Here is a 26396-nt window from a genome sequence, read left to right as displayed (position 1 = left end):
AGGAAACAATTCCTTACCCCTTAGCAAAACACAGAAAAACGTGTTGGATACGTAAAACAAAGAAACAAAAAAAAACCCTCTCGGTTTTCTTTGCCTTTTTCCTCATTCAGAGAAAGGGGACATCTCCTGAATTAATCAGGCCTCATCCACACCCCTTCCCATCTGGAACAAGTCCAGGCTGCTAGTTGCTGCTCTCTCAGCTCTGGCTGAATATCAGCTGCTAATGACCAGCAACCACTAAACTGAGTGGCTGCCAGCAGCTGGGCGTTGGCCCAATAATTTCCCCCTGGGTAACTTCTCAACTTGTCTCCAGCTAGCCATTTCATTGGTTCCTCACAGGTGGCACAAGCAAATTGGCGGTTCAGCTCTACCCTGCAGTTTTCAGGATTGGTTTCTTTAATTTTCTACATGAAATATTCAGGCTGTCTGACCTAGTCTGTAGGAGGTGGTCTGCAGATTCAAAACAGAAATCGTTGTGTCGCTGTAGTCTGATTTTTCTCATGATATAAACTGGACCCATTAAACCGGTGCATTACTTTCCCTCAGGGTTGGTAAAGACCAAAAAGAGCCACAAAAGAAAAAAAGGAGCTCCTTTACTGCTTTATACAAGCTGTTTATACAAAAGTGCTGGTCAGTTTGACAGGTGGAATGTCAGTGTTGTGCTCACAACTTACCTCTGCTGCCCCCAAGTGGCCTAAATGAATTTTTTTTTTTAAAGAAAATGTCAGCATTTGTTTACTAATCCGAAGAACTTTGTGTACCGTTTACAACCGATGTGAACCTGGACCCTGAAGCAGACAAGTTCGGTCCTGGCACGAGCTTATGCGTTGAAGCTTAATGCTGGAAATGCGAAAGCAGGAACAGTTATCAGTTGGCTGGGATTGTTTGTGTTGTGAAAGAATATGGAAGCAACGGTGTGGAATGTACAAGAGAAAAAGCCCTGCTGGTATTGCTGATCTGTCGATAGTTACATATTTACAGTGGTGGAAATTTACCTGGGGTCACATCTTTTGTGTCAATACAAAATAACCAGATACAACCACAACAAGGTGTCTAAGTGCAGTTATTTAGTGTAAGTCTGAAGATAAGAACATTGTTGAGGTACATGTTCTTCAACTTTTCTCCTTTTTCATTATATTGGGCTTTCCCCCCTCAAGACATCTCAGAAGGAAGTATATTAGTATTTAATTCACTCAATAGTTTTTAACTACAAATAATTATAGGTCGTAAGGTCAGTTAAGGTCAGTGGTTCAAGCACTAGCACGAGCGTAAGGTAGAGAAATCAGTATAAAAATCAGCCAAATTAGTTTCAGCAAAATTTCCATGAAAACAGTTTGTGTGAAATGAATCAGCTCAAGGTTCAGGGAAATTTTTTCCACAGTGTTTGTGTACAAACTGCCTGACAGTCTGCTTATCTTGCTACGTTCGCATCGGAATGACAAACGTGAGAAATGTCACCGATCTCCCTGCAGTGAAAGCAAGCTAACAACTGCACACAATAAGAAAGCGAGCAGTCAAAAGGAGGCTGAATCAAACAGAGGCTTATCCCCATACTGGGACAGGAAGCAGATTTACTACAGCTGTGTCGATCACAGACAGATGAGACAATGTGAAATACCTACCATAATTATAGCCTATGCCAACAATGAGTCAGAGCACTTCATTCATGTAAGAGTAGTACTGATGCTCTAATTCACAACTATGCTATTAAGAGCTGCAGGGACTAGAACTAAAAACAGCTGAAAATAATGTCTCGTTACTTTAAATCTGTAATTACTTATCATTATTAACATATAACATTTGTTTCACATTCTTACTATAATGTTAAATATCCAGCAAAAAATTACTTTGAAAATTCAGTTGCATTTTAAATTATAGCAACAAATTAATAGAATATTTGTTGTTACAGCAATAATTGCCTCACACTGGGCTAAGAATGCAGGTAATCCAAGATAATCAAGATAATTTTAAGCATCAGTACAGAATTTGGCAATTTTAGCAGGGCTTTTTAACCCCGCAGTTGTGGGATGTAACACCATTGTCATTTAAACCGACCTTCATCTGAGCCCTGCATATGCAAAGCCATACATGTGAATTTGTTGTCATGCTTCAGAGGCTGACAAAAAACACCTTCAGAAGCTACAAAAAACGTCAAGAGACAAGGTCGAGTGATGTTGCAGGAGTTAACAAGAACAGGACTGCATATCTTAATATACTATGTGTGATGAACAAACAAAAAGACCAAAAAAAAATACAATTTTCTAGTTAATCTGTGATACAGTTTGGTTTTCCAAGGATTTGAATGTGGTGTATGAGAGAAATCAATACATGTGCAATGTAATGGGAATATATTACAGTGCCAGGGATTGCAAGATGCCAAAGAACATTTTGAAAGGCTGCAAACTTCCAAGATTTTGGTGTGAAATTTCCAAAAAGTGACCAAACATGTTTCAGTAGTAGGTTTATTACAGGAATCAACCACAGCTTCAATCTCCTCTAATTTACAGCCTACACACAGCTGAGGAAGGAATGATCATGAGCGTATTATTTTGATTAATTTGAACCTGCACGCTGCCAATGTTACTGACAAAACAAGACAGCGAACCAGTTGTTATTACTTATAGTGAAGCTTACTCTGCATCCTGTTTTTTTCTGGTCCTCTGAGCTCTGTCCAGCAGTAAAATCTAATCGGATGTTTATTCTTGTCCTGTGTCTTTTTTTGTTTTTGTTTTTCTGTGATGTAATATCTTCTTTTTCTTTTTTGATTCTTTATTTGCTATGGAAAAGGTGTGTCCTTATCTCGTTATCAGTGTGTTAAACGCTGTTGTGTCATGTCGTCGGGCAGGAAACCAAAGTTAAGAACTGTGGAATCTCAGCCTCGGGGGAACTCCTGGGCAGTTTTGGCACGTAGTTTTAAGGTTCACCTCTTTAGAGTAGCAACACTGGATATTTACAAATGCTTTACAAGTGGAAATTAGCTTTTTAAAGGGTCAAACAGGGGGGAATGATGATAGTGATCATACACTGACTGAATATATGAAGATTCCATATTAAGTGGGATTCATGACTGCATATATGTTGCTATTTGCATCACTAACTACAGAGTGGATGATTATGGGAATTTAACCAAAGTGAAAAAGCTTCTGTGCAGTCCTTTAAAAGTCCTTCAAACATCGCATTGCCCTCTGAAATAACACAATGTGTAGCTTGATCAATTAGCTTTTAAAGGGCAACAGATTTCATCAAAAAGACAACAAATGGAGAACAAAGAAGACAACAGACATGCTGGACAAGCTCAATCTCTTTTAACGCTTAGTTTCACCTCAACTCAACGCAGTTCTTTGTCTGATACGACTTCAATTGAACAAATCAAAAAAGCTTACAGACACTTTTGCTGCGACTGTGTAAAATGTGCTAATTAATGAGCCAGTGTTATGCTTAATTCTAATTCCCTGCTAAATCTGATCCTCTTTTTTTTTTTAAAGAATCAAACCAATTCTAGCATTTTCAAATACATTCAGCCATGTCTTTTAATTTGTAGTCGTTGTCAGCGGGTGTTTGAAGTCACTACATTGTCAATAAAGATTTGCTATAATCTACATGTTTTTTTTTAACTTGCAGTTGATAGATATGTTTTTGATGTCATTTTATTATGTGGAGGTTAGCATAGAGTGTTGTCTTATAGCATGTGCACAACATATCACCCTGAGACAGCCTCGTTTTAAGCAAGATCCTTATAATATGGTGCATAAACAAACCCAACATTCAGCATGGCGTGGCTTCCACTTTTCTGCCTCTACCGTAACACAAGTGACAGTAAATCCTTTTGAATTTAACGACTATCATAAGTGATTCGATGATGTTTATTCAATCAGAGTCTGTTAAGTCACTGTGGGTGTGATTTTGTATTTTGTTATTTAAGAAACTTTATTAGTTGTTGCTTGCAGGAAACGTCATTTCTCTCTGCCCGAAGCAAGAAAAATCTTGCTCTTTGGCCTACTCTACAGCATATGTTTGTTTGTGTTCCCACAACATAACCAGTCCTTCCACATTTACCCAGTGAAGGGAAAGACAGGTGGTTGGGTGTGGCTTTTTGTTCTGCTGGAAAGAAATATCACTACTCTTGCGAACACACACATTGCTACACCTTTAAGACGCAGACACACTTTACAGATAAAAGCATTTACAATCAGGATACAACCAAAGCCGAGCAGAGGAGTTTTCGAAAAAAACAGCCTCGCTTGTTTGAAGGTATGAGCTTTTCCTCCACACTTTCATTTCCAGTTCTTCTCTAAAGTAGCACAAATGAACCTTTAATAACAAACATTGTCTGATGTGCTGTCCAGCTGCTCAACCACGTGTCACGTGAAGGGTGTTAGAATGTAAACGTAACATTTTTTTACGTCATAAATTAATTAATTGAAGACAGGCTGCCTCTGACAAACGCTTTCCAATTAATTCGACAAAACCAACGAATTGTCATGTTCAAAAAAACTTACAAAAAATTATTTAAAGCTGAAGATACTCCTAAATCTACATTTTACTGAAGATATTATTGTTTTTTAAATGTGAGGTAAAAAGCTTCTTTCTAGATAAGAAAACACTAAACCTCGTCAATTACGAGTCAAGCACTTTAAAGTGAAAGGCTTTACTTATGATGTCATGGCTTGACTCTAATGTTTGTTTTGATTCAGGTTGCAGGAATTTCTCATCTAACAGTCTTCCGAATACAGCTCACTCTGACAAAATGTATTGTTATAAGTACAGGTGCCTGCTTCAAGCTTTTTAATGTCTTAACCTTACAAATAAGTTTTCTTTGGGGTAAACAGGTTTTAGAGAGAGACACTTCACAGATACAGAGGAACTCGCAGACCAATCAGGGAAGATGGTATTACAAAGGGGCATCTGATTTATTAACTGCTGTGTTTTTTATTCTTTTATTTCCTCTTTTGTTCCCTGCTGTTTTAAGTGTGAAACCACTGATTCATGTCATCTCGATGGAGCTCAACCAAAAGAGCTTCAACTTTTCCTTCTTGTCACAAACCAAACCTTCATGAGTAATGAAAGGCTGTGATTTAACATCCCTAAAACACAAACTATTTCTGGCCTTAACCAAGTAGTTGTATTGCCAAAACTGATGCCTAAATGTAATTGAACTGTGAGCAAGTCAAAAGTAAATAATAAAAAAAAGAGCAAAGTGGAAAAACAGAACTCTTTCCCTGAAGTCAAACTTAATTGACTAAAATGACCTCCTCCCCAATATGTGCCCATTGGAGGTATGTTCATTGTGGCAGATGTGACATGGTCTTGATCTCATGCCACATGAAGGCGCATGGTTCAAAGTGCTCGTATCCACGTGTAGGATGCTGTCATGAGTTTTATTTAAGGGTATTAGCAAACACTTTTAATCACTAAATGTGGGCTGTTTTCTGGTCACTGCAGCACACGTTTGTGCAGGTTAGTGAACAAAAAAAGGCAATTGAACTTTAACAACATAGAGGATCACTTCAGATGCCTCGTTTTTATGTAGATGACTGAGAATATACACAGACATGAAGTGAAACTTTTAGAAACTTTGAGATTATACCTTTTCCATAGTTTCTACAATCATGAAATGATACAGTTTGACGTGGCTGCATTACCTTTTCACACCCTCGCCTCCCAACTGTCAAGTATATCTATTTACTGTGGTAGTCCTGCTCAAGTTCACACCAAATACGCAGGACCCATCTAAGCCAAACAAGTGTATCTTTATCTCATCTGATTGATTGTGCACCCATCATTGCTCGGGTTCTAAAGTTTAGTTACTAAAACTTTTTCTTCCTTGGATGTGGTCCATCGAGGTAAACAATTCTCACCGTCCTCGACACTGTCACAGAAACTCAGATTTTCACCGATAATGCCAATGCCAAATCTGATTCTTGAACCCATTTGTTGTTCAGAGCCAGGTTGTGTAAGTAGGGCACATCCTTATGGGAAGTCAGAGCAGGACAGATTAGTGGCACAAATTCTTTGTAGGTCTCTGATCTTCTTGTATCCGTTCCCGATTTATTCAACTACTGAATTATCTTAGAGAGGCAATTGTTCCTAGCCATCAATCTGGGAAGAGTTATAAGGCCATTTCCAAACAATTTGAATCATTCTACAGTGCAAAGGATTATTACCAAGTGGAAACCATTAAAGAGAGTTGCTGAGTGGACATCCTAGCAAGTTCACCCTGAGGTCGGGCTATGCAATAATCAAAGAAATTGACCCCACAGCTTCATCTCAGACTCTACAGGCCTTAGTTAGCATGTTAAATGCTAAAGTTCACAACAGCAGAATTAGAAAAGGTCTGAACAAGTATGGCTTGTTTGGCATGTAAGTCTCACAGTTTTTTGCAGTTCCACCGTGTGAAAACATGATGGAGGCACAGAGATAAAATCGACCTATAGGTTCAAAAGTGAGCAAGTTCTGGTGTGTGGCTCACTTGTAAAGTACAAATATTCCCTTTTGTTAAACTGGGTTTCTCCTTTGGAGCCTGTGTTTGGTCAATGTGACACACTTTTGTATAAAGTGATATTTAAAGTATGGGTGCAGTCACTTGTATATTGTTAAATGCTTAAACTATCAAGCAGCAGTAATAGTTTTCAGCCCCTCGCATAACACTGAAACTGGATAAGCAGAAATACATGTGTTATGTATGTGTATTATGTGTATTAATGTGTTGCCTCATGATTGTTACCTATACAAAAATATCTGTATGCGTTTGAACATACTGTACGTGACAGTGCAGGGCAGAATCTTGCACCACTTCATTCCTGACATCCTCTGACCATCCTAATCTGATTTGTGGTGACAAAGGGAGATAAGTTTGTCTTGCATAATGTTTCAATTCATCTCTCATAACTTCGGCTTAAGCCCCTTAAAGCTCTTTTTGACCATCCTGACCTTCCTTCTCTCTCCTTCCAAGTTTTCCTTTTGCCTTATTTTGACACAAAACACCACATCTTAGCACTGACCTTCTGATTCGATTGACGACGCTACATAAGTTAAAGTGCTTGTTAGATAATAATTCATGACGTTTCAAACCCCTTTGCTGTTTCACTGCCACAGCAGTCAGTTTATATAACTAGAAAATTCATATGGTGAGGGCTGACACAGGCTCCTGTTCACTACAGCTCACAGCATGAACATGTTGCGTAGAATGAGGAGGTACAACTAGTGTCCTGAAGCTGAAGCTTTAAATGTATAGAGCAATCAAAAGGATAAGGACAAAGGATTTTTCCATAAAAAGCCTGAAATTGCTGATTAAGTTTCCTCCCACCGGGTTAGGGATATTCGGGTTCTTAATGATCAATACAGTTAGTACAATTACAAAAAGACTGAACAAGTATGGCTTGTTTGGAGGGGTTACCAGAAAAAAAGCCTCTTCTCTCTAAAATAACATGGCAGCACAGCTTAGGTTTGCAAAGTTGCATCTGAGCAAACCACAAGACTTCTAGAACAAATACATACACCAAATACAGCAAATCAGCTCAAGCCAGCTGTGGTGGAGGGACAATGATTAGGGCTGGCTTTGCAGCCCGAGCATCAGTCCGACACCTAAAGCTGGGCTGAAACTAAGTCATGCAGGAGCCCCAAAGATCCAGCTGGGACGATGATTCCAAGCACAGCAGCAAATCTGCAGCAGAGTTGCAGAACGAGAAACGTTTGAACATGTCACACTTGAATGATTTGGTGGGACCTAAAGAGAGCTGTGCAGAAACAAACCTGAATACACAGTAGCAACATTGCGATTGGGCCAAAATTCCTCCACAACAATGTGACAGACTGATGACGTCTTACATAAAACAATTATATCAAGTTATTTCTGCTATAAGGGGGTCTACAAAGCCAATGAATCTTTGGAAGTAGTACTCAATTGTTACCTTTTCTGGTTAACTTAACAATTGTTTAAATGATTGTTCTAGCTCAGATCCAAATGACTAAAGTGGGTTGATTAATTCAAGTTGTACTAGCTGATTCACCACATTTTGTTTTTCTGGGGAATTTGGTATCAGAGTTTCTTCCTCTTCTGTTACAGGATGTCTTTACATGGCAGTTTCCTCTCTGATGAGCAGTTCCAGTGCTCAATATGCCTCGATGTGTTCACCAACCCTTCGTCCACACCATGTGGCCACAGCTTCTGCATGTCCTGCATCAACAGATACTGGGATGGAGCTAAGGTATGTGTGTGTGTCAGGGCTTCTTCCTCCAGTTTCCCATCCCTTCTTTCCTCTCTCTTTCATCATTATTTCCCTTTTAGCTGAATTTTATGTCTCACTTTTTTTTCTTAACTTTCCTTCTTTCCTCGCTTCCTCTCTGCTGTACATGCTTTTCTTAAGTTTTTCTTTGTTCTTTTTAACCACATCCATTTCTCCATGGTCCTACAGGTTTGTCAGTGTCCTCTGTGTAAGAAGACCTTCCAGAAGCGACCGGACCTCCAGATCAACAGGACGCTACGTGAGATCACAGAGCAGTTCAAATCTATGAGAGGTGGAGGAGTGGCAGGGAGAGAAAAGAGGGGAAGGAAAGGAGGAGGAGGAGGAGGAGATGGAAGCATACAAGATAGCTTATATGATGAATTGAGGAAGAAATTGCCTCGACCTTTGCCAAAGATACCCATCTCGATCACGGATGGTCCTGCTCAGGGTAAGCTAAGGTGTTCCGAGTAACTGATATATAATTGATATATAATTTTTTGCACAATCATTATTATCAGTGAAACTATTATATTTTTTATGTTCGTAATTTCATAAAGAGGTTTATTAGTAGATTCTTTATGATTGCTTCTGATGACAAGACTCTCTTTGTGTTCCATTGCTTCAACCATTTTGTAACTCAATATTTTCTCCAACAAGGATTATGTCAGCACTGATGAGTTTCTGTAAATCAAACTGTGGCTATACAACGTTCGAATGATGGAACTGCCAATTACATTTAAAATTTCACTTTCGGGCGTGTTAATCAAAATGAATGTGGTTTGTAAGCCAACAAGAGTACAATTTTTCTCACTGTTCAGCATTGACGTTCATGTTAAATCAACCAACCTCTGACACAGTGAGAACAAGATTTTCTCCCTGGATTGATGACATCATAAGACTGTATAAAGGAAGCAGACATAGCCAAAAAAAAGTAACATTCTAGTAAAGTGTGAAGTCTTGGTGCTCCAACTAAGTGGCCTTAGTTTTCCACAATTAACTTCTTCCTACACTAAAAGTTACTGAGTAATTTAAATAATGCAACAAGAATGAAAAAGAACTTGAAAATGTTAATATAAAGAAAATATGCGAAAGCTAAAGTCAAATCTGGCTACAGTTGCAGATAAAACAATGCTTAATTTCATGATATGACACGTGATATTACTAAACATTTCATTTCCAATATGAAAAGATTTCTGTGGACTGTTGAAGGACAAAGTGAGAAACTTGGTAGATCTTTTTCAGGGCAGATGTTTTAAATTTGTCACAGAAAGCGTCACATAATAACATCCAATGGGATGCTCTTACATTCTCTCACCCTCTCCCTGGTGTAGCACTCTTACACCAGGGAGAGGTTGTGAGAAGCAAAGAATCCTCTACATGTTTGTCATTGCATAGATGAAAGCGTTTATTCCCCAGAACCACCACCGTGATTTTTGGTTTTGCTGCGAGAAACGCTGGTGATCTTCGCAAAATCCAAGTCTTGCTCAGTCAGCGTGTGAATTTCTCATTGTTGCAGTGTAATGGAGTGGTTTCATAAAAACCTTGGACTGGTTCCAACTTTTTCATGAAGCAAAACAATTACCTCAAGCACACGTTGGAGAACAAAGGGGGCGGTGGCCACCTCAGTTACCCGACAGAAGTTGTTTTAGATGAATTTGACTGACGAGTTGGAACATGCAGGGCTCTCAGAGCTCTCCATTACTGGATGTACGAATACTGATGAGCAAATATGTTAACACCCCAGTGCTAACTTCTGAGTTCAACAATGGATCAAAACTGTGTCGTGGCATATTCTCCTGATGATATAAGACTTTTTAGATAGAATCATGTGATCCAGCAGCAGCTTCAACCACACAGCTCTGTGGGAATCTTAACACCACTTTGGAATTGCTGTTAGCTTAATAAAAAAAACGTCACATGTTCTGTACAACGATCTTACAAACTTTCTCTGCAGTAGTCGTAGAAATATTCCATGTTTAAGTGTTAAAGTGGTGGACTGACTACCAACACACAGCAGCTGACAGCGCCCTTGACTTTCTTTGTATCGTCTTCGTTTGCAGGCGAGTCCATCTCAGCCTTGCCTTCACATGTCACAAACTCACTGGCGTCATCGTTCCCGAACCACACTGAGATAACAAGTGTAGACCACACCCCCCCTCATCCTCCACCTCTGACCCCTAACTCCCGCTCCAGTAGCCGCAGAAGGTTCACTCTGAGTGGGGCCGCGAGCAGCCAGGACCTCCCTTTGTGCAACATCCACCAGAGGGGAATACTGGTAAAACACCCTCTGAAAACTTTGCTTCCACATTCAAATAGCTCTGCATGCTTTGTGTTTGAGCGTCACCACATTTGTTGTTCTCATTACCATTACTGAGAAATACTTAAGGATAATGTGCAACACTCTCTCTCATTACTTCCAGGTTTATTGCAGGACCGACCAGGTGTGCATCTGTCCTGAGTGTGAGACCGAGGACCACAATGATCACGACACTGTGACGGTTGAGACTGAATGGATGAAAACTAAGGTTAGAGAACAAAACAGAGACAGAGATAAAGAGCATACTGATGTTTGGAGTGAATCATTAAAATTTGGAGGAGTAAGCATATGATTCTTTCACAAAGAACAATGGCTGTAAGAGGAAGTACATTGACAAACAAAGCGGGTGATGGTTGACGTGTGACATGAAGAATTTCCTTCTTGGAACCCCAGCGTCATCTGAAAATAAATCACCTTTCAAGTAACAACAAGTCAATGTCTGTGAAGTTAATTTGGCTAGACTTACATGTAAGTTGATCTCCAAATGTCTCCAAGAATGTCTCCAAATTTATAACAGGAGTTTGGAGCCAAGTGTGACACTAGTTTGCACCTGCTCACATGGTTAAATAGAGCGCTATTACATGTTGATGATAAGCGGATGTAACGCTCACAGTGTTCTCCGTCTTCTTTAAGCATTGAAACACTTGCTTATTAATACACGGTCTGATATGAACTTCATTAGTAATAAGAATTAGTACTCAGAAATCAAAGTAAGTCAGCCGAATCAACAAAGTTATCAGGAGCAATTCTGTTGGTAAAATGCTTCATGGTCATCAAACTGATCATTTTTAAGGCTTTTAAGGCTCAACCAAAGTGATGGATCACATTATGAAACAAGTATGTGGATCAATTTAGCCACGACACATCACTGAAAACGCAACAGAGGCGTAAAGGAAGACGTGATGGAGCAACAACAAGAAGTTATTTTTAATAAAACAATAAAAACAAACGACAGAAACAGGAGCAATTAAATGTTTTTTTTTTATTTGTGCTACTGGTGTTTGAGTGCAGTTGTGGACATAAACCTGTTTGCAGGACTTGCTGAGAGGTTATGTTGGGCAATTAGTGGCTTGGGTTTGGACAGGTCATCATAAAAATCAGCGTATTTCAGCGGGTGTAATGTCCTCTGAAGTGACAAAAAGCACAGCTGTGTGTGTGTGTTTGTAGGAACAGCTGAGGGTGTCGGAGCAGGAGATCCAGGAGATGATCCTTCAGCGAATGGGAAAGATAGAAGAGATCAGGATGTCAGTGACTGAAATGGAGGTAAGCACACACAGACACATTCTTGTAAATTCTCCTGTCCTCCATTTTCCGTCAGCTTTTCTTGAACACGCATCAGCTTCCTCTACAAACTTTCACAGGGACTGGGATGTAATATCAATCTGGTTTTATTAGATTTTTTGCTGAAGATTTTTCTTTTTTTTAAAAAAATTGTTTCATGGTTGATTTGTGAAAAAACTAAACCAAACTTGAGGCATTTTACCTCAACTTTAGCATTTTCAAACATTTTTGGACTGGTATATATCGATTTTGGGTCTGGACTCTGGATCCAATTTTTTTGTTCCAATAACAAGTGTTTTAGTATTTGTATATGTGTATAACCTTTAGAAATAAAAAAAAAAAAAGGGGGGGGGGGGGGGGGGGGGATTTAGTCCAAGCTCAAACAGGGTTTTCGCTAATCAATTAGCCTCTTTGATGTGATGATTATATCCCAAACTGTAATTTTAAAATTGAATTTAAAAAAAGGTTTGGGAAAAGTAAAGTAAAAAACTTTACTCTGATTTGGGGGTTGTGCCCCCAAAGATTTGTATGTAGCTAGAAAGCATGAAAACATAGAAACTGCAGCACAGATTTAAATCACGTGTTTAAACTTACCAGAGGGCGGTGGACAGGGAGACGGCAGGCAGTGTGTGTCTGTTCTCCATGCTGGCCTCTGCCATTGAACGCTCTCAGGCAGAGCTGATGGAGGTGATGGAGATCAGCCGAAGGGTGGCAGAGCGCCAAGCTGACAATATGATACGACAGCTGGAGCGGGAGGTTGAAGAGCTCCAGGGGAGAGAAAAGGCTCTCATTGAGCTCGGCCAATCAGACGACCACATACACTGTGTCAAGGTTGGTGAGAGTGTAAGGTTTAGTAAGTTAAAGTCAAGAGGATACCCCTGACACCCCTTTATTTATTTTCATTTTGTTCCCAGACATTCCCCATCCTCTCCAGACCCCCACCTGCCAAAGACTGGTCTGGGGTGTCACTGAACTCTGACCTGGGAACAGCCACGGTCTACAGATCTCTTGCAGGTCTGGTGGAAAAGTTCCAGGAAGAGCTGAAGAATGTTTTAGAAACGGGTCAGTGCAATTTCCAATCATAGCCTGTTATGAAGAACATGAACACTGTAAGAACAGGAAATGTTTGTTGAATAACTGAGTCTGTTTAAAAGAGACGTATTTGAAAAAAAATGTCCCTCCCTACAACATGGACTAAAATTGGTCTGGAGCTTGTTCTCAGTATAATGAAAAAACACATTTTATTAAGTCTTGGGGGTCAGAAACTATAGTTTGATACATCATAAACAAATAAACACTGCCCTCTAGTGGCAGAACTTATTCTGAGCTCTTCATTATGATGCATGGGATATCTACAGTATGATACCTGATTCGGCTAGCAAGTTTATCTAAGTTAAGTTAAGTTAAGTTCCATGATATGGGCTTGCTTCAACTACTGATACTTCATGTTGTTTGTGTCCAGGTTTTCCTGCCCCCGTAGAGGAACCGAGTCCAGTCCGAACACAGCCCAGTGAGTTCAATCCCTTAATATGGCGGACTGACACTGCCATAATCAGAAAAACAAATGAGCCTTGCTCATTTGCACAATAAAGCAGAAATGCATACAGGATGCAAAGACTGAGACAGAGAAATGTAAAAAGAAAACACTGGAAACAAACAGAGAAACATGTATATAAATTAAATAGAGAGCAAAATTTGAATAGAAAATAAGTGATAACAAATAATAAAGCAAGACTACGTAGGTTAAATTTTTTTTAAATAAATAGAGGAATAACAAACAACAAATTTCCAACATACAATACTAAAAACAAATTGAATTAAACATTAAATGGCAAAGTAAATAAATAGGCATGGTAAAAAAAGTTAAACAAATGAAGTTAGTTTATGTTATGTTATGTTTAATTTTTCACTTTTTTTTACTTAATTATAAGCATTTATCATCATATCAATTAACCCATTTGGCCCTGTATGTATTTTTTTCAGATTGTGGCAGTTTTAGTTCTCCATACCTCTCCACCCTAAGTTGAACAATTCTAAATGTTTACACTTCACAAAAGCCAGTGACAGTGTCTGGCCTTCACCTTAAACTAAGCCGACGCCTCTACAGTCAGCTGTAACAGTGTAATATTATGTCATTTTTTTTTTTTTTTTTTTGCAGGGGTGAAGAGAGTGCAGGAGTATGCACGTATGTAACAGTCATTCCTAACCCTCCCAGTTTGTGTCACTGTTGAACTTCAAAACATTTGTGTGGATTCTTCTGTCAAGTTCATGGGCCGTGCAAAATCCTAATGTGCTATCAGAAATCTCATATTTACAGCAGACACACAGGATAAGAAAAACTGAAAAATCTTACAGCACTGCTTACTCAAATATTTGCCATAGACTCTAAATTTTTTCCCATTTTCATTACTGTTTACTGCCAATAATATTCCAATCAGTGTAGTTAGTGCAGGAGCAGGAATGCAGAGCTCTGTAATGTTATTTGTTGCAGGTAAGCTGGATAGATATAGATGCAGCTGGTGTTTTAATCAAAAGGTGGAAATTTCACTTAACAAACAGCAACATTTACAGCTGTCAGTTTTCCTATTTTCCTAGGACCAAATTAATTATATATATATAAATACATAGGATCAAATTATGTTGCAAGAGTAGATGTATTACATTTATTTTACTTTATTTATCACGTTTTTAAAATGATTTGTTTGTGCTATTTTCATGACTAAAAAAAAAAAGGACAACTTTTTAGTTGTCAATGATTCTTGAAGTTTTGTGGAATATTTACATCGAATTACAGAATTACACTTAGCAAAACTTTATTGATCCAGAAGGGAAGTTGTATAAATTGCAGCTGCCCATAAAAATTACATATGGACAAGGTATTACATAATCAATCCAATCCAGTGAGACTTTAAAAAAAAAAACATGGTAGATCCATGACATGAAATGAGGTTTAGTGGAGTTTAGAAGTTTATCAGTTAAAACATTTTTAAAAAACTATGTCAATGCAAAATAAACTAAAGAAGACCAGAATTATTTCTCTTTCTTCAACACAGTGGATGTGACCCTGGACTCCAATACTGCCCATCCCAGGCTGATGCTTTCAGAGGACATGAAAAGTGTGAGACACTGCAGCATTCTGTAGTTTGTCACTCAGAGATAACCCCTGTTTTTTAAGCCATACAGTGTGTAACGGTTGGCACTGATAATCTGCATGTTCTCTGCAGGTGAGGTGTGGAGATCGACATCATTTTATGCCAGACTACCCGGAGAGGTTCGACAGAGTTGTCTGTGTCCTGGGGAGGGAGGCCATCTCTTCTGGGAGACACTATTGGGAGGTAAAAGGCTCTCTTTTTTTGTAGCTGTTACCACAGCCGACCCGGAGTATAACATTGTGTAAAATGGTATTTAAGTCTTGCTTGACAAATTGCTGTCAAGCAAGACTGATTTCCTATAAAAAACTAAATAAAAAAATCCATGACTACCTTGACATTTCAGCTTTGTGAAGACTTTTTATTTGGCTCTAGTAAGTTTCAGTATTTGATCACAAACGTGTTCTGGCTCTGGTGACCAGGTGGAGGTGGGCGGGAAGACCGACTGGGATCTGGGTGTGGCCAGGCAATCAGTCAGCAGGAAAGGGAAGATCGATTATACCCCAAACAATGGCTTCTGGTTCCTCAGTTTAAGAGACAGGTGAGTTTAGATAAAGACAGTTGTCATTTTTTAACTCGCTGGCTTAGTGTTGTGACAGATACATTTCAAGCCATGTCATGACCTCTTTCTGACTTTGACCAAGTAGTTTTTGATGTCAAAATGTAACCGAACTGAGTGAGAATACAACGGTCTCACATAGGACTAACAAGGAAACTTGTTAACAATAGCTGCGCTTCCATCTAAGTCTCAAGCTGATTTGAAGCAAGCTTTTGAAATATTGCATTAATGAAAAAGACCATCGAGCATGTTTGCATCAAATAGTGTGGAGCAAATAAAGTAGACCGCATAGTATCATTTGAAGGAGGAAATATTCCTCCTTTACGCATGTCTGCAATCGACAGAATGGTGGTCACAAACTTGAAATAAAACTAGTTGCCATATACAAGAATAATTAGTTTTGATCAATTTACTCTACTTAGATTTGAAGTTTTGGTTTGTCTTTCATACCACCTCGAAGACAAATTTATTATTTTTTCCTTTCTTCACATTGTGCTATTTCTATCAACCTTTACTAATAAAAAATTTAAATCCTCAACAATTCGAGCTTTTCAAAGTGTTGCGAGACACATCATGAGTGAGGTCAAGCAACTCATGTGTTTGACATAAACTTCTTTCCAAGAACAATGCCGACTGCCGGGGTTCAGGCTGTAGTTATCTGGGGGACTAAAAGGAGAAAGAAAATGCTAAAGTGAAACAATGCAGAAATAAATACAGTCATGCAAAACACACAAAGAAATGAGTGAAGAAAAAATGCTTAAATAATAACTGAGTAAAACTGAAAATGAAATGCTAAATAAAATCAATAGGGGTATTAAACCAAAGTTAAATGAATGCAAATGAAAATAATTAAAGCACTCTATACTCTATACACTAATTATTGCATCAAGTTCTTCTTATTTTAGCTACATTTGTCTGGTGATTAACTTATTCATTTATGGCAGTTTCAGTCTTCTATACATTGTAGCACAAACATCTCAGTACATTTCCACTAAGCTTAAATCCTGGAGGTTGGTTTTGCTTGCAAACTGTCTTGACATTTTTCTTTTCCTTTCTTTCTCTTGTGCTCCTCCTCATCTCTACCCTCAGGAGTAAATACGCCTTTCGCAGTGAACCATCCACAGACGTCCACGTGAACCTACGACCTCATAAGATAGGAATATTTGTGGACTATGAGAAAGGACAGGTACAGGATGGAAGACATGTCTAAATAACTGTTCTGACTCTGCTTAATATTATGAACATTTTGAGGAGTATTTTTGATAAATGTACGGCTAAAGGTAGTCTGTATTTCCCTATAATCTGTTGTGTAATTATACTGTTTGTGCTCCACCCTACAGGTGTCTTTTTACAACGTCGATGCCAAAGTCCACATCTATACTTTCAATGACATTTTCACTGAAAATCTCTACCCCTTCTTCAGCCCCTGCACTAATAAATCAGGAAAGAATGACGGGCCACTGATTATCACACCAGTTAACACGACAGAGTAACACTTGTGTTAAAAACATGATCTGTGACAATAAATCTGTGACGAGCTTCTTGAATCTTTTCATTAGCATGTCAGATGAAGCAGTTTTGATTTTAATGTGACCATTTGTTGATGACATCTGCTATTCTTCGATGGTTAAAACGAAGCCAAACGCTGCTTAGCTTAGCTTAGCATAAAGACTAGCACTTACATAGCAACTGCTGCAAGTAAAAAAAAAAAAAACTCCTGGAAAGCTCAGTTTAAGTGCCTTCTTATATTATTAGTTTTATTTTATGTTTTTCTTTTGAACTGTGCCAACTGTTTAAACCAATATTTGTTTATTATGCTAAGCTAGGCTAACAGCTACTGTTTGTAGCTTCAAACAAGTGCTATCAATATACTTAGCTGCCCTTCTTATTAGGTTTATTCTCAATGAAAGCTGAGCACATGGTAAAAAAAAGAAAAATTATATTTTTGAGATAAACATTTGTTTTTCTATCAACTGTGGCTATTTTTCCCCCCGCTGTACCTCCTGTGGAGAGACATGAGAACAGACACGTTTTCACCACTAAATGAAATGCAACAAGCACCTAAATCTGTCATTTGTTAATCAATTGGGACCTTTAAGGCACAGACACGAAGCAGGCGAGTTTCATTGTCTTTCCAACTCCATTGTATTCAGAAGATATGAACAAATCAAAAAATTGTCTTCTGAAAACAGTAGAGAGGCCAAGAAAAGTTCATAGAATACACAAGTAACACTCCCTGGATGATTCTACAATTATCACAGTTATTGGTGACAGGTGTGGGTGTCACGCTTAGGTATAAATGAACAACTCCCAAAAGCTAGACCCTCCAAGCAAAGATGGGTCATAGCGAACCACTTTGTGCTACACTTGGCCAGAGAATCATTGGTCAGTTGAAAAAATAAAGTTTAAAATGAATAAACAAAGTGGAATTGTGCTTTTGTTGCATTTTAGAAAACCTTTCTGTTAAGAGTTTGTCAGATGTGTTTACTAAGGTATCTGTAATATATTTCTTGGGTATTTGTATCAACATGCTTGAATATAAACCTTGTTGTTGGAAAAAAAAATGTGATAATTATGACATTTGAAGCATTGCTGAAAAATAAATCAGTAGTTTTCAAACTTTCAATCTTGGGTTTGTCCTTTTTTTATGTTTTTTTAAGCAGATATTAAAAATCAAATGAAAGGGTTGGGTAGGGATAGGATGATACTAGCCTCAATGCCATGAGTTAACGATCTCATTTCTACATTTGTTACCCTTTACTTATTAACCATATGAGATACCTGCAAAAGTGCTCTAACCAGCGTCAGCTATGAGATGTCTGTGAGCACATTCTGTCAAAATGATACACTCACCAAATAAAGAACAATTGAAAATTTGCAGTAACTCCTGGTAATCACTTTTTTTTGTTTGTCCTTAAATTCCGCTGTGTCACATTTAGGAAAACCTGTTGGCTGAGATACAAAATAGTATTCATAACTTTGTCTTCATTAGTGTAAAACTGGGTCAAAATAAGAAATGTTGGGTTCACGTTACTTCATGAAAAAAAAAAATGTTCCTACGTCATGTTGCACCATCCTGTTTGTACAGTAGTCTACAACAGGTAACCCCAACACCGACTCTAAAGAGGTCCATTTTTGGTTGTACTGTAGTTTTAGCAGTGGTGGGCCGTGCATTTCACACCTAAGCCAATAGTGCTCTGTCTGAATCAATCCACCCTCAATAACTATTTTATGGCCGTAAAAAACAGCTGTTGCATCGCAGGTGGATTACTTGTGTAGCCAGAATAAACGCATATACTGAAGAAACAAACCTGGGGCGCACAAGTCTCCTTCTACTGCAGCTACAGCTGCCACACACATAGAAAAGCATCAATAACAAACTCATATTATCTATTAAAATAACAAAATTTTACTCACCAAAAATCCTGATTATTTCATTCCTCATTACTCTGTCTTACGGATTATCCCTGTGTTTCAGTTCCATCAAAAGTCCTTTACTATCGGCATCTATGCTAATGATGAAAGTCGAGCCTGCCCTGCCCTATTTCTGGCATAAGTTTTAAAGTTTAAAATCAATTTCTTCTCCTCCATCAGCCATTGTGGGTTGACAAAACTGCTATTAAATAAACATAATAATATTTTGCTTGTGCAGCTCGCTACAGATGCAGTTTGCTAGCTCTGGCCAGAGCTAAAGAGTATATATATATATATATATATATATATATATATATATATATATATATATATATATACAGAGTATACTGTCTATCTATATATATAGAGAGATAGACAGTATACTCTGTATATACCCTATAGTTCTGGCTCCGACTATCCAATCAAAGGGTATGAATATGCTGACGTCACCGTTGGCCAGCTAAAAGGCCTTGGTGTTGCCAACTCATCTGATTGGTTGAAACAACAGTTTGATCGACACTTATTTTATGCTACAGGGCCCGCAGAACTAATTGTGAAGGCCTTCGGGCAAATTTATTTTACCCTGGCAACAAATTATGGCTAAAATGTGATTGGTTAAATGCTTTAATATCAAAATACACGTCTATAAACAGCGCAACCAAGGGAAAAGCTATGAAAGGAAGCGGAGAGACCATTTGGAATTATTTAATAAGTATTCACATGGACAAAACATAATTAACATCAGTCTGTGATTCAGATATTTTTTAGGCCAGCAGAGAAGGCCTTGCAGTTTTAGGGATGTTTAGTTATTTAGTGTTTCTTCAGCTTCAAGCTTTTTACTTCGGTTTGTAGTTACTTAGAACCAGAAGTGTTCTGGTACGTTCAGACGCGGTGCTTGATAGAATGCGACTCGCGTTGCGTTTCTGCCTGCTTTTTTCTTTTTTTTTTTTTTTTAAACTCGGCTGCCTCTAACCAGTTCCTGACAATTTCTTGCTGTAATTCATGAAAAAATAAAGGTAGTAGTGGTATAAATATTACAAATTAAGCCACACACACACACACACACACACAGCTGGTGTGGAAATAAAAAAAAAAAGAACCAAAAAAATAATACTGATCAAAAAAAAAAAAAAAAGAAAGTTATGTTGAGTATGAAAACTCTTGCTCATTACATTTTACTTCATAATTGCAACCGCATGTGTTGTATTCATTGGTGCAAAACTTGTTCTGTAAATAGTTTGTTTGCTATCGTGATCAAAACCATTGATCTGAATCTCAATGCTGATGCTGCCCTGTAAATAGTTTTCTAATCAGCAATAAACATAGCAATTTCTGATCAACCCATATCAATTGCATGCTTAAAATAACACTGGTTAAAGCCCTGCCCGTTTCAAGACAACCACACCAACGTCCGGGTTAAACCCCGCCCACCTCCGGGTTAGGTCCCGCCCACTCCGAGAACGGCTACGGATACAGAGAATTCATATAGTTAACAGATACAGATAATGCTGTACTCGCTCATGACTATTAGTTACGTCCAGAGGTGGACAGAGTTGGTGGTAAAAGCTGCTTTACTTCACAACTGTATCTGCTTCTATGACAAAAGTGAGGAAAGGTGATCAGTCATATCTTGTATGTGTGAATTTTATCATGAGGTTCAACACAAACCCCATTTATCTTATTTTGGCAAGTAGTTTGGACGAAGTTAAAGCCAATTTAGGCCCAGAAAGCAACAGTGCAGTAACTGTTCCCTCTTTTGAGTTCAAGTATTTGGTGTATGTCATCAGCAGTATTTGTAATTATTAAGCTTTTAAAGACACAAAACCAAGACTTTGAAAGTACACCTTCACTGAAAATGGTATGAAGAGTTTGTTTGACAGTTTAATTATCAAATAGAAAAAAAACAAAAACCACACGAATCAATCGAGACACTAATACTCTACGAAGCCATTCAAAGAAACTCATTTTGACCCGACTAGACTCTGGATTTTTTGATTGCTTCAGTGACTCTTAAAACCTTAACATGTGGACTTTCACATCAGAAGTTAGTGCGGTCGATGTGGTCCTGCTCCATCTGAGTCCTTCTTCTGCAGGAGGATGTGTTCAACAAACTCCTGCACAGCTCCCATTCCCCCAACCTTGTGGCAGGTGTACTTTGCAGCATTAATGGCTTCCACAGAAGCGCCTCTGGGCACAGCACTCAAACCTGCCAGCTTCAGACAACTGGCGTCTTCTTCATCGCTGCCTGAGAGGAGGAAAAACAAAAGTTACTCTTCGATTACAAAGAGCAATTTAGCAGCGGACTGTTTTCTTGCCACTTTGGCTTCTGTTTTTCCATCTCAAGTTAGTCAGTTAAAGGCCAACTGAAACGAGAAGCAGAGTTGATCGTGTTGAAGAGCCAAGATGGGGGACTACAGCCAGCAACTTAGCTTAGGATAAAGACTGGAAGCAGGTGGCAACAGTCAGACTGGTTCTGGAATAAGAAATCCACCAACCAGATCCACTGAAGTATGCCTCACTTGCTGAAAGGGGTCCACATCAGAAGGAAAAGCTTTGTCAACTGTGTGTGGGGTCTGAGGTCTCAGGCCATTTACTGTAGGCTTGGTAATAGGAGAATGATGTGCTTCGTGGGTTATTAAGTGCTGCCAAGTTTCAAAAGAGGCAGACCCTGCAGAGGAGAGAGGTGAGTGGGTCACACCTTGGCCCATAAGAGGTCAGTGTGAATCCAGGTGTAAAGTCTTGGTGGAATAAAGAGCTGTTGTACTGTTTTTCTGTGGCATGTCGCAGATATTTCATGGAAAACTTAAAGAGAACTCAAATATTCCACCAAATGTCAAACTTTCCCTGAACATAAGCTGAAACAAACCTTTAGTTTGTTTATTTTTATGCATAGAACAGTACTTTTGTTTTACTTTAACTGACTTAATTTGCTCCAAAGTCGATTCAAAACTACATGCAATCAGACTGAGGCACAACATAAACACCAGTGGCCGTTTCGTCACCAACAGGCTTAACAGTTCATTTAGCGCCTTGACGTGCACAGTTGACTAAACTCAGTGCACAGACGTTGTCTTTCAGTCAATTCGATGGCTATTTTGTCTGATGAGGCTGCAGATATAACATCTAGAATTCTATTAGAGCAGAGCGACAGACTGTTAGACGAAAAGCAGTCTTAATGAGCAGATTGTTTGTTTGCTGTCTTTTTTTAAAAAAAATTTGTAACTATGCAAAAAAACACGAGACTTTGGAGCATGTGCAGAGCGCCTAGGCCCAACTGAGTCTAGGTGAGCACGTCCAACAAGTAGTGATCCGACTCCCAACCACAAAACCCGGGTGTGTTAGTCTGTTTTTGAGAAGTTCGGTTTTGTATGATTTTGGAGAGATTAACATGTTTACATGCATTTTAAAAGTCCGGTTACGGTTGGACTAAAACAACATTTAGTTTTTTCTAATGTGCTGTAAACATGCTTATTGTCTACAACTTAGCTTATAGATAGAATACTTGTTTAAACACAAATCGTGACACGTCTCCACACGGGTGCCAAAGACCCAAGCGCATTATATTTGCATGAGAGGATAAAGGTGTGGCTGCTTTACCCATGTACGCCACATCCTTCCAGTCCAGCTTCTTCTGCTCAACAATTGGCTGCAGATCCTTCAGTGGCTCCTCTCCCACCTGCATCACCTGGCAGCCCGTCCTCTGGCTCAGTTTGTCAGCCAACGACTGGGCAACAGGGTCCTTGCCAGAGGTCAGGAGTAGCACCTGGTGAAGAGAGACAGAGGGTAGTAAGTGAGTTTATGTGACATACAGAGCAGCTCAACATCAGTGTATACACAGCTGAGGAATCCAACCTCCACATCATCTTTCCTCAGCTTGTCAAGGCCCTCTACGGCTTTGGAGGTGATAGACACCATCTCTTCTTGGGATACGGACAGAGAGATCCGACCATCGGTTAAGCATCCCGAAACCTTACAGAACATCAGGCGCACCGTGACCCGACCGAAGTAACCATACCTGTTGGAAGATGCACAGACGGAGCCACACAAAAAAAAAAAAATAAAACTCTGACAAAAAGACATAAAGTATATCTGAAAACAGCAGGGCGTCCAGACGGGAAGGACAGAAAAATAAGGAGGAAAAAAAAGAGAAGAAGAATGGGTAGGAGTGGCCCACAACATATGAGAAGTGGCCTAAATTATTTTATGCGTTAGTTTCTGCGTCTCACCTGAGAACCCTTTGCTCTGCCACAGGCCAGTCGATGTCCACGTCTATGTCCACGCTGTACTCTGGCTGCATCTCATAGTAGCCCATCTTACCACCCTAAAGAGAGGTCAGCACAGACATGACATCAGACACGCCATTACACAAAGAAGCTGATGGACAGCATTCCCCCATCTTGATACTTTTTCGGAGCACCGAATGGAAGCCGTGCAGCACAATTACCTGCAAACACCCCTCTTTCATTACGAGGTCCTTGGTGGCAATGTAAAAGGAGCCGTTCTCACACAGCTCTCCATTCCAGTCTTGTCGCCGCGGTCGACTCTTGGGGTCCAGATTCTCAGGCTGAGTTTGTTCACCGGCTGGGAGGAAACAGGATCCATTAAATACAAGAGAAACGTTTTGCACCCGCTTCTTGTTTGCACAGAGGGACTGAGCTGCCAAGTACTTTTTCAAAAATATAAAAGACCAAAGTCCATCAAGGAAGTGGTTTCTATTTGTAATTTAAATAAGAAATGGAAGGGAAACGGAAGAGTCGAGGTCAAACTGAGACCTGGAAGCCCAAAAACCGAGACCTGCTGTTAGGAAAAAAAAAAAAACACCAAAAAGTAGATCGACCTTGCACAGGGATCAGATTTCAAAGGTGGAGGGAAGGATGGATTTGGTTAAATATTAGCACATAATGGAGGCTAATATCACATGGCTGAGATGCTGGAAACATCATGTTTCTGCAACAAGGTAATTAACCAAGTAAAAAAACCTCAAAATTCAACACAGAGAACAGGTAAAAGTCAAAGGTTCTCCTATGGATTTCACGGTCACTTGACCTGTGACGTGATGCATGGAAGATGGCTCGAGAATTTCACAGAACTAGGAGCCTTTTGGGAGATAAAGGTTAAAACTCCCCAAAGAAGAACCGAATACTCTGAGCTGCCACATAAAGTGTTGAGAGAGAAGATACTACAATGGTCCCCGGTCTTTTTGTGTGACAGTTGAGGGTCAAAATGACCCCAACCAAACCCGAAAGTGAAGCTGTGACACAAAGTAATCTCGTCTTAAAAACAAACAAACAGATCAAGTGACATCTGTTGACTCACATCCCATCTTGACCTCCTTCCAGCGGAACTGGTGCCTCCTGACCACAGAGAAGACCGAACTGTAGCCGTGCATCGTGATCATTTCCAAGGCCTCCTTCAAGTGAAATGGGTGGAGGCACGGAGATGTAGCCTGGATGTGGCATATCACATCCACATCTGTTAACACAAAGGAAGTTGTTCCAAAGTAAACAGCTGCAGTAGTTTTACTGGAAAGCCTGGAGCGGTTTAGGTGTGGGTTTCAAACCTGGGTTGTGGCTGACAAACTCTTGGATGGTTTCCACTGAAGTAGAAGTGTCCTTGGAGACCTCTTGACTTCTTCTGTGCACCTTGGCTCCCAAGGATTTCGCCACTTTTTCGATCTCGTCATGGTCTGTTGATACCCACACGCTGAATGAATGAATGCAGACATGCTATCATTAATATCATTATTGTTATTTTGTTTATGTTGTCGTGTCTTGTATCATCTGTAATTGAACTTTTAGAATCATTTTCATAATAGCTTATTTGACAATGAATCCCTTTAGGGAGTCAGTTGAAACAAATTATTGTTTTTATGTCGTTTTACAATAAAAAAAATCTAGAATTAGCGAATATGACTTAAAGAGATTTCTGATGGTTCAAGTTCATGCAGAGGCTGAGAGGCTAATAAGATCAAATGCAAATTATACATATAGTCATGCAAAATATTAAATAATTCCTTGGCAATTGTTCACTGTTCATTTAAACAAGGAAACATGAGAACCTTTTTTAAAACAGTACCTACAGATGCAATTTGGTATCAGTCTGAAAAAAAACTCTTGAGATTTTCATCCCTCTTTGTGTTCATTTGTCCTTCACAGCAGTGGAAAACACAGCCTTATGACTGGAAATTCAAACAAACATTGTTCCCCTGTGCTAAGTAGGCTCCAACATCTGTCAGATTCATACTGTAGACTTGTGACCTCACAACATTTTATGTTGTACAGAGATTTTCAACATTCTTTGTCATTATCTGCCCATTACAGCAAGGGAAAACCGTTCCTGTAAACAGTAAACCGAGGCGCACTCGAACGCACCAACAGACACGCGTACTGTTATCTATGGTGCGTTCCCTGACATTGACCGTTCCGAGTTCCAAGCCGGGAAATCATTTTACAAACATCCCTGGAAATTAGTCTTGGGAAGTCGGATAAACCTCATCTTATGTTGCCAAATAACTAAATGCAGCTAATGCGCATTCCGGTTTGTAAACGGCCTTTACATTGTCGTTGCCTCGCCTAGTTTCGGTAATAATTCAACCGAATTCCCAATAAAACTCCTCTCATTTAGACACTTTTCCATTTCTTTTGTAAGAGCACAATACGAGCCAGAAATTATGACTTTGTGTTCTCCGTGACAAACCGCACACAGTTTAAGTCAATGCCTGTAAGCAAATGAAAGCAGGTATACGATGTTGTTATAGTAGTGATATTTACCTGTCGAACAAGTTGGAGTCAAGAGCAGCCCTCAGAACCCAGCCTACGAGGGGAACCCCAGCTAACAGCTTGATGTTCTTAAGCGGGATCCCCTTACTTCCACCCCTGGCCAGAATTAATGCTGTTGTATGTCTTTTCCCTCGTCCTTCTGCAGCTTCTCCTCTTGTCTTCTTCTCGGGTACTTTGTAACTCTCATCGCATCTTCGGGCTTCCTCGGTAACGATGCCGTCCCGCTTCCCGTTCTCATTCTGAGCTCGTTTCATTGTGGCCTTAAAGACATTAACATCCAATTATTTGTCCAAGGTCTACGTGTAGAACTCCAGCTAACACAGCAACTCTGCCCAATCCAGAGGCTGGTTTATATTCTTCCTTCTTCTGTGGATTTTAAGAGATTGATACCGCCACCTACCGGACTGGAATGTTAAAGTGTTTTATGACTTTCTGACATGACATTCTGCAACCCTTGGCAGAAATGATGGAATCATCAGACATGGAGGACAGTCAATCGGCGTTTCTGATTATTGATTTGTAAAAATAAAGTGTTAAAACAAACAAAATGCACATGTGAAACGAAACTATTTCAGATAATAGCTGAGCATCCTGGCTTTGTAAGACATGTTTTGCAGAGCTTAAAGACCGTGTAAAGTGAAAATAAATGTGTTTTGATTTTGCCAGACTAAA

The 26396-nt window shown here is 39.3% G+C and overlaps 2 protein-coding genes across 3 annotated transcripts; one reads left to right on the top strand and one right to left on the bottom strand.

Moving 5' to 3' along the window:
* Positions 1-4231: 4231 nt before the first annotated feature.
* Positions 4232-17082, top strand: LOC140282209 (E3 ubiquitin-protein ligase TRIM21). 2 transcript variants are annotated; one of them, XM_072376796.1, is made up of 15 exons: positions 4232-4251; positions 8066-8207; positions 8415-8673; positions 10286-10500; positions 10646-10750; positions 11710-11805; positions 12421-12654; positions 12738-12885; positions 13286-13333; positions 13982-14008; positions 14877-14941; positions 15048-15158; positions 15395-15513; positions 16621-16717; positions 16872-17082. In XM_072376796.1, exons 2-15 carry the CDS (start codon positions 8067-8069, stop codon positions 17022-17024), a joined length of 1818 nt encoding a protein of 605 aa, XP_072232897.1. In that variant the 5' UTR covers positions 4232-4251; position 8066; the 3' UTR covers positions 17025-17082. The 2 variants fall into 2 exon arrangements, with proteins under 2 accessions (XP_072232897.1, XP_072232898.1); XM_072376797.1 differs by lacking the exon at positions 4232-4251 and adding an exon at positions 6831-6851.
* A 2969-nt stretch (positions 17083-20051) lies between these two features.
* Positions 20052-26090, bottom strand: LOC140282210 (N-acylneuraminate cytidylyltransferase-like). The gene is given in 9 exon segments (XM_072376798.1): positions 20052-21026; positions 21028-21190; positions 22543-22708; positions 22798-22960; positions 23172-23266; positions 23390-23526; positions 24262-24417; positions 24506-24648; positions 25716-26090. Coding segments are annotated over 9 exon segments (1329 nt in total). The 5' UTR covers positions 25979-26090; the 3' UTR covers positions 20052-20983.
* Positions 26091-26396: the final 306 nt, after the last annotated feature.

The sequence above is a fragment of the Leuresthes tenuis genome, unplaced genomic scaffold, assembly GCF_036924035.1.
Source record: "Leuresthes tenuis unplaced genomic scaffold, fLeuTen1.0.hap1 SCAF_22, whole genome shotgun sequence".
Taxonomy (NCBI): Eukaryota; Metazoa; Chordata; class Actinopteri; order Atheriniformes; family Atherinopsidae; genus Leuresthes; species Leuresthes tenuis.
This window is presented reverse-complemented; position numbering and strand designations above follow the sequence as displayed.